This window comes from Aureobasidium pullulans, assembly GCF_000721785.1.
Source record: "Aureobasidium pullulans EXF-150 unplaced genomic scaffold scaffold_36, whole genome shotgun sequence".
Lineage (NCBI taxonomy): Eukaryota > Fungi > Ascomycota > Dothideomycetes > Dothideales > Saccotheciaceae > Aureobasidium > Aureobasidium pullulans.
The window spans coordinates 95,137-107,733 of NW_021941056.1; the positions used below are offsets into that span (position 1 = coordinate 95,137).

A 12,597-nucleotide genomic window follows, 5' to 3' on the forward strand; every position below is an offset into this window, starting at 1 on the left:
GCTAGAAAGTCTCGTATATTGTGTTTGAGATGAGTGGGCCTGAACGTTGTCAGCTTTTTACTACGGTAATCGAATTGCAATGCTTACAATTATGATTGAATGCTGAGGGATAGCTAAGAGATCCGATGAGAAAATTTGGTTGTTGGTCTTTGAGGGGGTCGACCAGCTTAAATGTATCTATGGTATGACCATGGATGGCACTGATACGTGATTGAAGATCTGACGTCTCACTCGGTTTGATACTTGTCCGGTCCTATCTGGAAACAGATACCGAGTACTCGTGGCGTTGAAATTGAGACTTTCGATTCCAACAAATGTTCAACTAAGAGAGTTTCTACCCCAACTTTGATAAGGTTTGCAATGATCGCCCTATGCTTACGAACTTGTCGTGCACTCGTGCTCGTGTCTCATCATCATTGTGGGTCCGGAGATGTGGTCTTGTACAGAGATGTTGGGCTTGTACGGTCAACGGGTGCTGCAATAAGCGGTCTCGCAAGTCAACGATCTTTGATGAAGAACTATGCGGTGTTCTGCAATTTGTATATGTATCTACCCCCAGATACGTATCCGATCGACCTTGCACGATCGCCCACCCTTCTATCAGGCCTTCAGCGCAAGAGCCAAGGCAGTGACGAACTCTTGACCGTAGTAGAAGAGTTCGCCATATTGGATTGGGAATTAAGACTGTAAGACAACAGTTGTGTTCAGCCGAGGAATGACATAAATGGCTTGCCCGTACATGCCCAACGCAGCGAAAGCCTCATCATCGCCAAGAGCATAAGTCGTGTTGCTGCCACGAGGCAGAGTCCACCAGCCAGTCTGATAGCCAAAGCCAGGAACGTCAATGATGTTTCCAGGCGCACGTATCCCTCTACTGGTGTTGGCGGCGGCGATACCTTCGAACCAACCGGAAGGTACAGCTGGTCCACCGCGTCCTTGTAAGTTGTCAAGGATGAACAAGCCGAAACGCGCCATGTCTGCCAGTGTGATTGCAAGGCCTCCATGGCCATCGACTTGATGTGCAGCTGTGGTGCGCATGTATCCGTCGTATTGCATACCAGCTGGATCCCAGATGTGTCGTGTGACGAAGTTCCCGATGGGCTCGCCGATAGCTCGTTGGAGGGCAATAGCAGTGACCGCGTAGTTCTGATCCATGTAGTTATAAACCGTATCGGGCGCAGCCACTCTCTCGTAAGTCTTGAATAAATCGAGTACAGCATTGCGGTTCAGATCCTCGTAGACGGTGAAGTAATCTGTGGCGTTTATTGGTGCGGCCACACCAGCTGTCATGTCCATGATGCTCCGAAGAGTAACGTCACCATATGGAGTACCTTTGAGCTCTGGGGTCCATCTCTCAGCGAGGTCGTGAGAATGAATCTTTCCTTGCTTGACGGCGATGCCAAAAGCTGTTGATGTGAAGGATTTGGTGCATGACTGGATGGAGTTGCGGGATTGCTTTTGGTTGCTGTGGTCGTATTTCTCGAGTCTGATAGAGCCGTCCTTGACGACCATCAAGCCTCCAAGACCCATGTCATACATGAAGGTATCAATGGACACGAGAGATCCGTTGACTTCGGCAGAGAAGTTGAGCGGAGCACCTGGAAGAATATGCCTCATCCGAGAACCGTGACGGACTTGGGTAGTTCTGTTCGGCAGGACTTCATCTTCCTGCCGAGTGATTATGGCAGTATTCGCTGGATTCGTCGAGTTCAATCCGGTCAATGCGAGCGTGCCGATTTGACTTGGGTCAACATAAGGTATAGCGGCGGACCCCTTTGCTGTGCATACAAAAAGCGTGCTCAGCCCAGCGACAAGAAAGCTCCGGGTGATGTACATCGTGAGGTATTGGGTATGAGCAAAGAGATACTGACAGAATGAAAGCTGCTCAAGTCGATACAGTGGGTATGCATGAATATATACTGAAGTGTGTCGCTATCAATCGGCAACTGGTCTTATCATCATGTACTCCGAGTTCCTCCCAACAACTGTACATTCGATATGAGGCATATCGGTCCAAACTGATAGCAGATAGTTAGCCCAATTTACGTCAGTGTGGATGTTAAATGGCATGGAATAGTTAGAATATTGGAATATTCCACTCAAAACCAATAGGATATTCTACTCTATTGGCATGGAATAGAATCAGCAATTCGAGTAGAATATTCCAAATTCCAACCGGTCAGGGTAGCTACGATAGCATAAGTTAGTAATCAGATATGCAAAGCTTGTCATTAGCTGATTCCATCTTATCAGATCGATTAGATGAGATAAGATGTCTTAGCGTATGCTTACTAAGCTCATAAGGACAGGGTCGCTTGCCTTGCAACAATGTTTGGAATTAGAATAATTCCACGAAAAAGTTAGTATAGAATAGAATAATTAGTTAGCTAGGTAGAATGGCATAGAATAGAGGCTAGATTCTAAAGATTCTATGTAACATCTACACTGATTTACGTGTTAAGATTGTCTAAGGGGACGTAGGATGTATAAGATAGAAGTATATCGAGGAAAGATACGATAACGGTAATAGTCTAGGTATACTCTTTCGCGATAGAAACGTAGTCTCGAGTTTATAGGGTTAGTCCGCTAAACTAACGGTAGAAGCGAGTAGAGCTAACTTTCTACCCTATATCCGAGTCCTATTAGGTTCTCTTAGCAAGCTAAGAGTCTACTAGGCTAACTATAATTAATTACCCTAATTAATAAGACGCTTACCTATCGGTCCGACTTAGCCGCGGGCTAAGAAGGCTCCCCCGTACTAAAAATCGCCTATATCGGCCTAAATAATGTCTAAAAATTCATGAATTTTAGGTAACTATCTTCTCGATCTAGGAACATTAAAATAACGACCTATTTACGCTCGATTAACTCTAGCTAGCTAGTAGCCCTAGCATCGCAAACTCCCCTATTAACTAAAAGGGTATTAGAGGGAGGTAATTAAAGGGTCCGATAGCTATTAGAGCTATTAGAACTAGCGATAGCATTAGTAATAGCATTAGCGAGAGGGCCGGAGAGGAGCTAAATATTAAGTAGTTAAATAAGTAGTAACTAGCACGCTAGCGGAAGGGGTCTTCCTTAGTAGTAGCTATTAGCGACTATATAATAGTTAATATATTAGATAGAGCTAGTAATAGAGAGGGTACTCTACTCTCGATCTAACTATCGCTCTACCTCTTCTAACTTTAACTATTAGCTTATTCTCGTATAGCCTTCTAATAGCGTGTTTCTAGTCGTTTATTATAGATAACCTCCTATATTACGTAATTAGTAATATTAGGACCTAGCTACTTTCGAAGCCTTACGCCGAGTTCCTCCTTAGCCTTTATACGAGTAATTACTTTAGCCTTACTAGCGTAGATGCTACTGCTCTTCTAAATATAGAAGGTTAGGAGTTTCCTTCTAGCCTTAGCCTTATATTGCGTATTAATAGTTAACTAGAGTCGCTTATTCGATTTATAACCTAAGATTACTTATATAGCGGCGCCCTTCGTAAGCTTTTTAAGTGTTCTAAATAGCGAAGGCGCGAGGGGGTAGATAGTAAGTTCTTATATAATAGTTTAGATACTATAACTAACCTTACGAGCGAGCGAGGTATATAAGGGGTCTTAGGTAGATCCCTATCGTTTAAGAGCTCCTCTTGCTTAGGTATTAATAGTCGTTCTATAGTTAGTCTAGCTATAAGCTCTAATTAAGAGATAAGTTTAGAGTCCGCTAGTATAGCGAACACCTTATCCGGATTAAAACTAGCTGCTTAGAGAATTAGCCTATCGGGGTTATATAGCTAGATGCTAGCATTTGTAAAGGCTCCCTTAATATTACGAGTAGTAAAGGCATATCGTCTAATTTCGTCGATATTAGAGCAAAAATCTGCCTTAGAGTAGCGCGCTACACCTACTTAAATGTTGCGATCTAGTACGTACTAATGCTATAATTTAAGAGCTTAGAAAATGCCGACATTGAGAGATTAGAATAGATGACTTAAATAAGGGGGTAGATAATAATAAACAATGTTATTATCCTTATAAAAGTCTTCTACTTCGCGTATTTAATAACTACTATAGCTATCGTAGATAAGTAGTCGTTTAGTGCTAGTAATAGAAGGGCGAGTATTGCGCTTAAAATGCTTAATATATAGATAGGCGAGCTCGTTAGTATTAAAGTAGTTATCTCTACCTAGGGTAACATAATAATTATCTAGAAGGCTAAATATATAGTCGGATAGGACGACCTCGCCCTTATAAATTACTTAAGGAGTAATAGACTTACTAGTAGTAGAGATAGTCTTAATAAGGGTAATAGACTCGCGGTTGTTAGGATAGGGTAACTAGTTAATCTTCTTTAGGAAGCAGGTAATAATGATCTAACTAGTAGAGACCCTAATTTATATACTAACCTTATCTATGTTCTAGAGGTTAGTAGGGTCTATATTGTGTTCTTAAATGCGCTATCTAAGGCCCTTAAACCACTTCCTAATCTCGACTAGATTATACGCCTTCTTCCTAAGTATCTTAAGGGGTTACATACGTCTCTTAAATAGGTCTTTATTGCGATCTATAAACCGGTAAGCCTAATAAGGACTAAGTAGTGTTAGTTCCTTACTAGGAGCAAGACTATCTAGTATAATGCTAGTAGCAATACATTAAAGTTAGCGTACGCGGACGTAGAGATTAATATCTTCTATATAGTAGATATAATATTTAAGAGCCTTAGTTTGTTCGATATTAAGACAAGAGTTCTTAGGGGTATTAGACTTATTAGGGCGGCCTTTAATGCAGTTGTTTAGGCGCTAATATAGACGATTAGGTATCTCGTACGCGCGCTAGAGGGCCTTAATAGAGGTATAGATGTCTAGGTCGTATCCTTAAATAGCATCCTAAATAAGCTTCTTGTTATAGAAATACGGTATTAGAGGGATAGTAGGTTATTGCTTAGGTCTAGCATTAGTACGAGCACGCTAAACACCTCTATTAACTGCTCCTTAGAAGCGACTATTAGTGTAGTCTCGAAGGCGTACCTAAGAAGACATCTTGTTAATAGGTAGGTTAAAGCCTAAGATACGTATACTAGTAACGACGACGATAGCGAGGGTACGAGCGAGGGGCAGTATCGGTAACGACGATAACATTAAGACTATATACAAGCCTCGTATAATAAGGGTAAGCGGCTAATGAGCGAGGTAATTATGTTAATTAGCATAGCAGGCCCTTAGCTTACTAAGGGTTTAGACTAGGCCCGGATAATTAGAACCTCCGAAAGCTATAAGGGGCTTATCGTTAGCCGAGGAGGCTTCGGCTACATTCCGATGTGAGAAATGGTTAGATAGCTCTAATTGATACATTTCAAACGCATGGTCAATCATGTCCGGGATGATTGCGAAATCTTGAGGGTGTTGTTGCAAGCGGGACGCACGCGAGGGAAGAGGGGAACAGGGTGGTAGGAAGAAACGTTCGCTCAGCGCCAAGACGAGCCGGAAGATCCTCGGAGTCAGAGTTTCTGAGTCTTTCTTGCCGCTTGTTCCTTCTTGTTTTCATTGACGCACTTATCCTGTGTTCGAGTCATCAAGTTGAACATCTGCGTGTGTGTTGTTATGTGACAGTGACATGCCAAAAGGTCGTCCTAAGTCGCAGGTCGCCCCCTGTCGATTCTGCAGTAAGCAATTCAAACGACAGAAACATCTACAACGCCACGAACGGACTCGTAATCCTTTCCCGCGTCATGATTGACATCGGCACAAATGACTGATGAATTCAGAATAGACACGCGCGAAAAACCATATCCTTGCGAATGTGGTAAAGATTATGCCAGGCAGGATCTGCTTGTGCGCCATCAGCGTCTTGACCACCAGATCGGCACACCGGCGAGCGGAAGTCCTCCAACGCCCTATGACAATGTCAGCCCACACTTGGCTCCGAATGACTTGACCAGTTGTTCTACCAACATGCCATCTACACAGCCTATGTCGGAGTCTACAGTCAGTAATCTGACTTTGCCTTCAACTTTTCAAACGGTACATTCCATCCTCGACTTTCAATCAACCAGTGGGCTGGACTTCTTGTGGGATGAAGCAGCGACCACGTTCGATTTCTTACCATCCGTGTTCTTCAACACCAATTATCCGCTTTCAGATCTTACTGATAGGGCAGAACTGCACATCAACCCGGCACCCGTTCCTCCTGCCATTGATGCTTACGGGACACCGCAGATTACGCCGGAGATAGAGGTCCAACCATCAAGAGCTCCAGGAATTGTTTTCAATGACAACGATGCGTTATTGAGACGCGCACTGGTCGCCACGAGTGATGCCGCTTCTTCATGGCTTTGGACTATCACCACTACCACCCATTCGAGTCTGCTACATACCGTCCTGTCCAAAGCACATATCCTTCCTAAAGAATTTCGCCTGCCTTCGCGTCATGCGCTGTCAAGGTATCTTGAAAGCTATTTTCGTGCATTTGATAATCATCTGCCTTTCGTTCACAGACCGACTTTCTCCACGAAGACAGCCGCTCCCGAATTGGTGCTGTCAATGGCGGCGGTTGGTGCGTTATACCGCTTCGAACACCCTCGAGGATACTTGCTCTACTTTGCTGCTAAAGCTCTAGTCGATGATCAAATTGCACAGCGCAGTGATCATGTGGTATCGCATCTGACGGCTAGGTCGCCAGAAGACCGCGTTGCGAGATTCAGCATGACTTCTCCCACCATTTACATCCCGAAGCATACCCTTCAGACTATTCAAGCGCTTTTGGTCCTTCTGACAATGTCATCCTGGGCCGACAGTCCTATCGTCCGCGACTCAATGTCAATGGCGGGAAAGTTAGCTATGTTAGTACGTGAAGCTGCTCTTTCGGTAGACGACGAACGTCCAGACGGTCTTGCCTGGGAAGCCTGGGTGCGTAACGAGGAGCGGCGAAGGACTTTGTTTGTTGCGTATGTCCTTTTCAATCTGCAGAGCATCGCTTTCAGTGTACCACCTATGGTGTTGAGTCATGAGGTCGTGTTGTGCCTTCCTAGTACCGAGATTGAATGGAATGCTCAAACTGCGGCTGAATGGGAAAACCTCCGACTTACGAATGTCGGTGCTTTCGAAGAGCGATGTTTCCAAGAAACATTATCTCAGGTTCTCGCCGGTAAAAGCGTCTACGAACACAAGACTGTGTCTGCCTTCGGAAACTATGTTCTCATTCATGGATGCTATCAACAAATCTTTTTCGAAAGACAAGCCTCGGGAGGGTTTTTGCCTTTCCACAGATCCACTCTGAGACCCGATGTGGTCAGAATCTTTGAAGGCGCTTTACGAGCATGGCAAAATTCGTGGGAGGCAACTGCTGAATCAACGCTGGATCCACAATCGCCAAAAGGTCCGCTCGGTTTTAATGCGACTGCTTTGCTACGCCTCGCTTATATCAGATTGAACTCCAATCTGCCGCCTTTCCGAAGGTTTGACGACATAGAACCATCTCCCATCATCAACATGTTCGCAAATGCGACTTCCCAGGCTGTCGAGCGCTCGGTCAGTGTCGATCGCGCCATACTCCAATGCATACATGCCTTGAGCATTCCTGTCCGGGCAGGCGTTGCGTATGTCGCTCGCACACAGGTGGACTGGAGCATTCAACACGCGTTATGCAATCTTGAATGTGCTCTGCTTCTTTGTAACTGGCTGGAATCCGTTGCTTGTGCTGTGGAATCATCGGGCATGGCTACTTTGCGTGAGGACGAGAAAGAGCCTTTGGCAGCTCTCTCCAGCCTCGTACGAGAGACCGAACTCATGGATGATTTACTCAACATTCAGGATGGTTATGCAGTGCATTTCCGACGCTTGGCTTGGTGTACCACGAAATTGTGGGCCGAGATATTTAGCGGTGGTTATGTGTTTGAGATCAGCCATCTAGTCGGGACGACACTTTCGGATATCGCAGACATATTGGAACAGCGACTGCTCGGAGGACAGATCAGATAGTTGTGCACGAATATATATTTCACAATTCACTACTCGTACCTTTCATTCATTCACCATCCGTGCTCGGCTCATCGTCGGCCGCGCGATCGGCCTTCCCCGCGTCCCTTTTCCTCTCCAACCCTCGCCCAGAGCCATGTCGTCTCGCGCAATCATCTTTCGTTCATGCTCATATCAATTTCAGCAAATCAAGGGACTGAACTTTATGCCGAAAGACATCTCGCGTACTCCACGCGCTGCCAACGCGTACGTCAACACGAAGTCCAACCGTTCAGCAGATACCGATAGTTGTGACGGACTCGTCTAAAGCTTGCCGTACAGGTGTGACGAATGTCATCAGAGAAAAATCAAATGCACCGGCGGCCGTCCCTGTCGAAACTGTCTACGTCACTCCAGAGAATGTAAATTCAGTAAAGATGGTCGAGGGCGATACTCGGAAGCGTAAGCTGTTTCTTTGCGGGCAAGGTCACGAGACTGACATGCTGGGAAAGATATGTGCGAGAACTAGAAGCTCAGCTCAGGACCTACCAAGACCAAGAGCAACAAGAAAGCTTGGCAGATGGTCGGTCATGAGTATCGCGTGTCTGGCCTCGATGGTAGCTAATTCTTGGTCAGGGCCTGCTCAGTCAACCGACACTGTGCCTGATGACACGCTCGGGACCATCGACGATCAAACACGTCCAACAAACGTCTTGACCGGACACGTCACAGAAACTAGTCCATGTCAGTTCATGTCTTGCTCATGGTAAACATCGTTCCTGATAGCATACCAGTTACAGAGATACCAGCGGGACCGGCGTTTGAATCCCAGGTCAGAACACTATTGAGCAGCAATTGCACACCGAACGACATGGACGTTCATAGTACCTCGGACCAACATGCCAGACTGTCTGGCTCGCTTGGTGACATGCTCGCCAGCACCAATTTTTCAGGACCACCATCTCAAGAAGAGTCCTACCGGTTATTGGACCTGTTTCTGGTCTATCTTGGAGTCAGTCAGCACTTCCTTGACCCGCGTATATTCTCTGACAACATAACGCTGTTTCATCTTGGAGAACCCTCGCGAGTACGACTGTCCAAGAGTATGTGGTATGTCCAGTACCTTCTCGTAATGGCAATGGGAAAATTATTGGATGGCCAGTCTGGTATCGAAAGCTCTTCTCGACCTCCTGGCTGGGACTATTTTGCAGAGGCGATGCGATTATTGCCTCCTCTTGGCCAATTACGCGAGATTGGCGTTGTTGCTGTGGAGATACTCGCAGTTTTGACAACGTATCTGCAATGGACAGACTGGCCGGATGAGGCTTATCTCTACGTAAGAAGTATCGCTCCATGTACACCTTCATGAAACTGACAAGGACATTAGGTTGGGATTGCCTTGAGGTTAGCAACAGCCCTGGGCTGTTTTCGCGCTTCCAAGGATCAAGATTGCCTGCCATCTGAGGCCAATCATCGAGTAAGGCTGTGGTGGACAATAAACATGTTGGACAAGTAAGTTTTGTTTCCTGCCAAACAATCATCTCCAGTCAATGTATACTTATTCTTCCACGCTCATAGACGATTGTCTGCGTCCCTAGCATGTCCAGCCGGGATAGATGATCGGAACTTGAGCCCAGAGATGCCTAGCCCATCGGTGGCATTCCAGTCACCCGTAGCGTTGACAATCAACATAAGGATAGCGAAAACGACTGGTGAAATTATGACATGTAAGCGGTCAGTTCATCGTGGGAAGAATCATTCAGACTAACAGGTGCTCCTCAAAGCCCTTTACAAAAGCACTGCCACAACACACATAGAACTGGTTCAAAACATTCAGAATATGCTTCGGACGCTTTTCGATATTGGGCAATCTTTTCCGCCCGAACTGGCCATAGATTTTGCGAGTTCCCCAGTTCGATTAACAAGAACGGCTGCGTCATTGCACCTGATGTTGTATCAAGTGAGTACATCATCATCTATCGTGCTTGAGTCATGCTAAATCATGATTCCAGGCTATCTTACTATGCATCAGGCCTGTGGTATTGCAGCAGGTGCATCAGAAGCTGCAAGAGTCCACTGAAGATAGACAAGTATCACCTATCTTTCTCAAGCTCACACGAACCTGCGAAGAGGCAGCAATGAAATGCGTAGTTGTTCTCTCGAGGTTGAAACAGGATGACATGATCGGTAAGCTGCGTGTCAGTAAGAGTAAGGCTCGTTCCATTTGCTCACGGAAAGACAGCCCGATTCGGATTCTTCGACTTGGACGCAACGTTCTCCGCCGCGTTCGTCTTGATCATGCTAAGAATCGAGGATGGAAAATCACTGAGACCGCCGGATGAGATACTCGAGGCCTGCAGAGTCTTGCAGTATTTGTCCATAGCAGGAAATCGCATGGCCGGTCGCAGGCTCCGAGACATCAACGACTTCTGCATTCGTGTATGGCCCACTGCTCCGTCAATCCACGAGACTCTGGGGATTCTTATGCAACCTCATGCACAGAATATCGAACTGGGAGACGGCATGCAGCATCAGTATCAGCATCAACCCTGGCAACCCACTTCTCAGATCCAACAAGACACGTTTCCATATCCGACAATCCCGATTGATACAGCACATCGGTACCTCATGGTAGACGAGATTGGCAACGAGCTTGTCAACGGTGCGGACGATATCTACTCCTGCTTCAATGACCCCACATTGGCACTCACAGGCATCGATCTCGCAGACTGGATTGAGATGAGCAGAACATTCGACACAAGATGATGTTGAAAGCATTCTTGAAGGTGTACATTGTTATATACCTTTCCTCACTGCAGACATCTCACAATACAGCTGGCAACATACTCAACGTTTCCAGGATTCAGACCAGCAATAGAGATTCTGGAGCTCTCGGCCATGTATATGTGATACTCATCTGCTCACTGTCAGCTGGCTGCAAGGGAAAAGGCCTTGATCTTCTTTTACCTCTCAACCTACGGACAACGACAGGCGAAAGGCCAAGGAATCCGAACATGCCCGATTGACGAATGATATGAGTCCAGTCTTGTTCAGCTATATCCAATCAGTCTAGGCAATATGTGACGACATCAGGCTTCTGGCGTACTTTGCTTTGAGAGACTCTGATACAAAGCACCTCGCATGTCGGCAATCCGAGAACTCATGGTGACAAGATCTTTATGCCATTGAGCGACCAGCTCCTTGTCTTGAAGGATGGTCGCTGCGATTCTTGCTCCGTACGCAGGTGGATTCGAGAACTCGATACGCGTGAGGCTTTCCAGAGCAGATTGAGAGTTCTTGACCGCTTCTTCCGTGCTAGATACTAGCAAGAGACATCCTACACGCTCACCTAAATAATCCCATCAGCCTTGGTAATGCGGCAAGTTTGTTCAATGTCACTTGCCATAGAGACCCATGTTTTTGGCAAAAGACACGCTGACTATCGCTTCCATCCCTAGATCGTTGATGAAATGACGAATGGCGAACGCATCATCGTCAATGTTTCCAGAGTTGAAACCGAGATAAGCAGCGTCGAAAAGTGGAAACAAGCCTCTTGCCTTAATTAGTCCTGCAATTTCTCGCCATTGTTCCCGACTCGGATCACAGCCAGTCGGATTGTGGGCGCAAGCATGCAACACTACAATCGAACCCGAGGTCGCCGATTCCAGCGTCTGGATTATGGACTCATAGGCTAATGTCTTGGTTTCGGCGTCATAGTATCTGTACTTGAGACAGTTGAAACCAAGAGATTTGAAGACACCATGGTGATTCATCCAAGTCGGATCAGAGATGTAGACGTCGTTGGACAAGCTGCTGAAGCGCTTGAGGAATAAGCCTGCCATGTGCAAGGCGCCAGTTCCGGAAATCGTCTGACCACTGGCAATCTGTGTCTGCAGTTCAGCAAGACCCATACCCTTTGAATACGCGGGTTGTACCATACCTTACTCTCCTTGAGTTGGTAGCCAGCGTCTCCTAATACCAATTTGGCGACTCCTGTGCGGAATTCGGGCAAGCCTAAAATAGGCAGGTATTCATGATACAGCCCTTGCTCGGCAATTATCCGCCTGCTCATTGCGACTGAGGGTAAAATCCAAGGCTGCCCGTTTTCGTCTTTGTAGCTTCCTGGCCCGAGATTCACTTTGTTTGGATGTTGATCGAGTTTGAAGTCCGCCGCAAGGGCAAACATCTCATCGGCTGGAATCAGAGGTGCATTGGCGAATACCGAGGCCACTTCCTCGGTTGTGCCATTGGCAGGGTCGACGTGATGGGGTGACATATTGAATCTGTCGAAGTCACAAATCGAAACGCAAACTTTTTGCGAAAGACACCGACGAGCGAGCGGATCTCTATCCTTTATCAGCGGCTTCCAGTCTGCTGATAACAAGTCCTGCTACTCATCGCCTGCATTGAAAGTTCGGCTATCTTGAAGCTTTCGCCGAGCAGAGTTCCATCCTTTTGCCGGCATTTTTCGGCTTTTCGCCGAAAGTTGTATTTCCTTAATACTTTTCAAGCAATCGATTCATTGGCCTAATAGCAATGCGCGTCAAACAAAGACTTGTTGGGTATGCAAGTCAAGTGCGGTTGTCATCGCCGAGGGCGTTGTTCCTGAGTGACGATCTGCGGTTATCGCTTCGGCTCAATGCCGAAGCTTCGCGATT

General features: G+C 46.3%; 4 protein-coding genes across 4 annotated transcripts; 2 read left to right on the top strand and 2 right to left on the bottom strand.

Moving 5' to 3' along the window:
• Positions 1–678: 678 nt before the first annotated feature.
• Positions 679–1,740, bottom strand: M438DRAFT_244480 (beta-lactamase/transpeptidase-like protein; the record flags this gene model as incomplete). The annotated part of the gene is made up of 1 exon (XM_029899576.1): positions 679–1,740. A coding segment is annotated over one exon (1,062 nt), but the record flags the coding sequence as incomplete, so codon positions are not given.
• Positions 1,741–5,545: 3,805 nt separating this feature from the next.
• Positions 5,546–8,000, top strand: M438DRAFT_306817 (uncharacterized protein). Its single transcript, XM_029902275.1, has 2 exons — positions 5,546–5,697; positions 5,757–8,000. Exons 1-2 carry the CDS (start codon positions 5,601–5,603, stop codon positions 7,961–7,963), a joined length of 2,304 nt encoding a protein of 767 aa, XP_029755307.1. The 5' UTR covers positions 5,546–5,600; the 3' UTR covers positions 7,964–8,000.
• Positions 8,001–8,702: 702 nt separating this feature from the next.
• Positions 8,703–10,705, top strand: M438DRAFT_284416 (uncharacterized protein; the record flags this gene model as incomplete). Its single annotated transcript, XM_029901458.1, has 6 exons — positions 8,703–9,275; positions 9,327–9,451; positions 9,518–9,666; positions 9,724–9,899; positions 9,952–10,126; positions 10,182–10,705. The coding sequence occupies 6 exons, from the start codon at positions 8,703–8,705 to the stop codon at positions 10,703–10,705; spliced, it is 1,722 nt and encodes a 573-aa protein (XP_029755308.1).
• Positions 10,706–10,749: 44 nt separating this feature from the next.
• Positions 10,750–12,215, bottom strand: M438DRAFT_378427 (aromatic-amino-acid aminotransferase; the record flags this gene model as incomplete). The annotated part of the gene is made up of 5 exons (XM_029908812.1): positions 10,750–10,856; positions 10,907–10,993; positions 11,046–11,288; positions 11,343–11,823; positions 11,880–12,215. 5 exons carry the CDS (start codon positions 12,213–12,215, stop codon positions 10,750–10,752), a joined length of 1,254 nt encoding a protein of 417 aa, XP_029755309.1.
• Between the last annotated feature and the right edge of the window lie 382 nt (positions 12,216–12,597).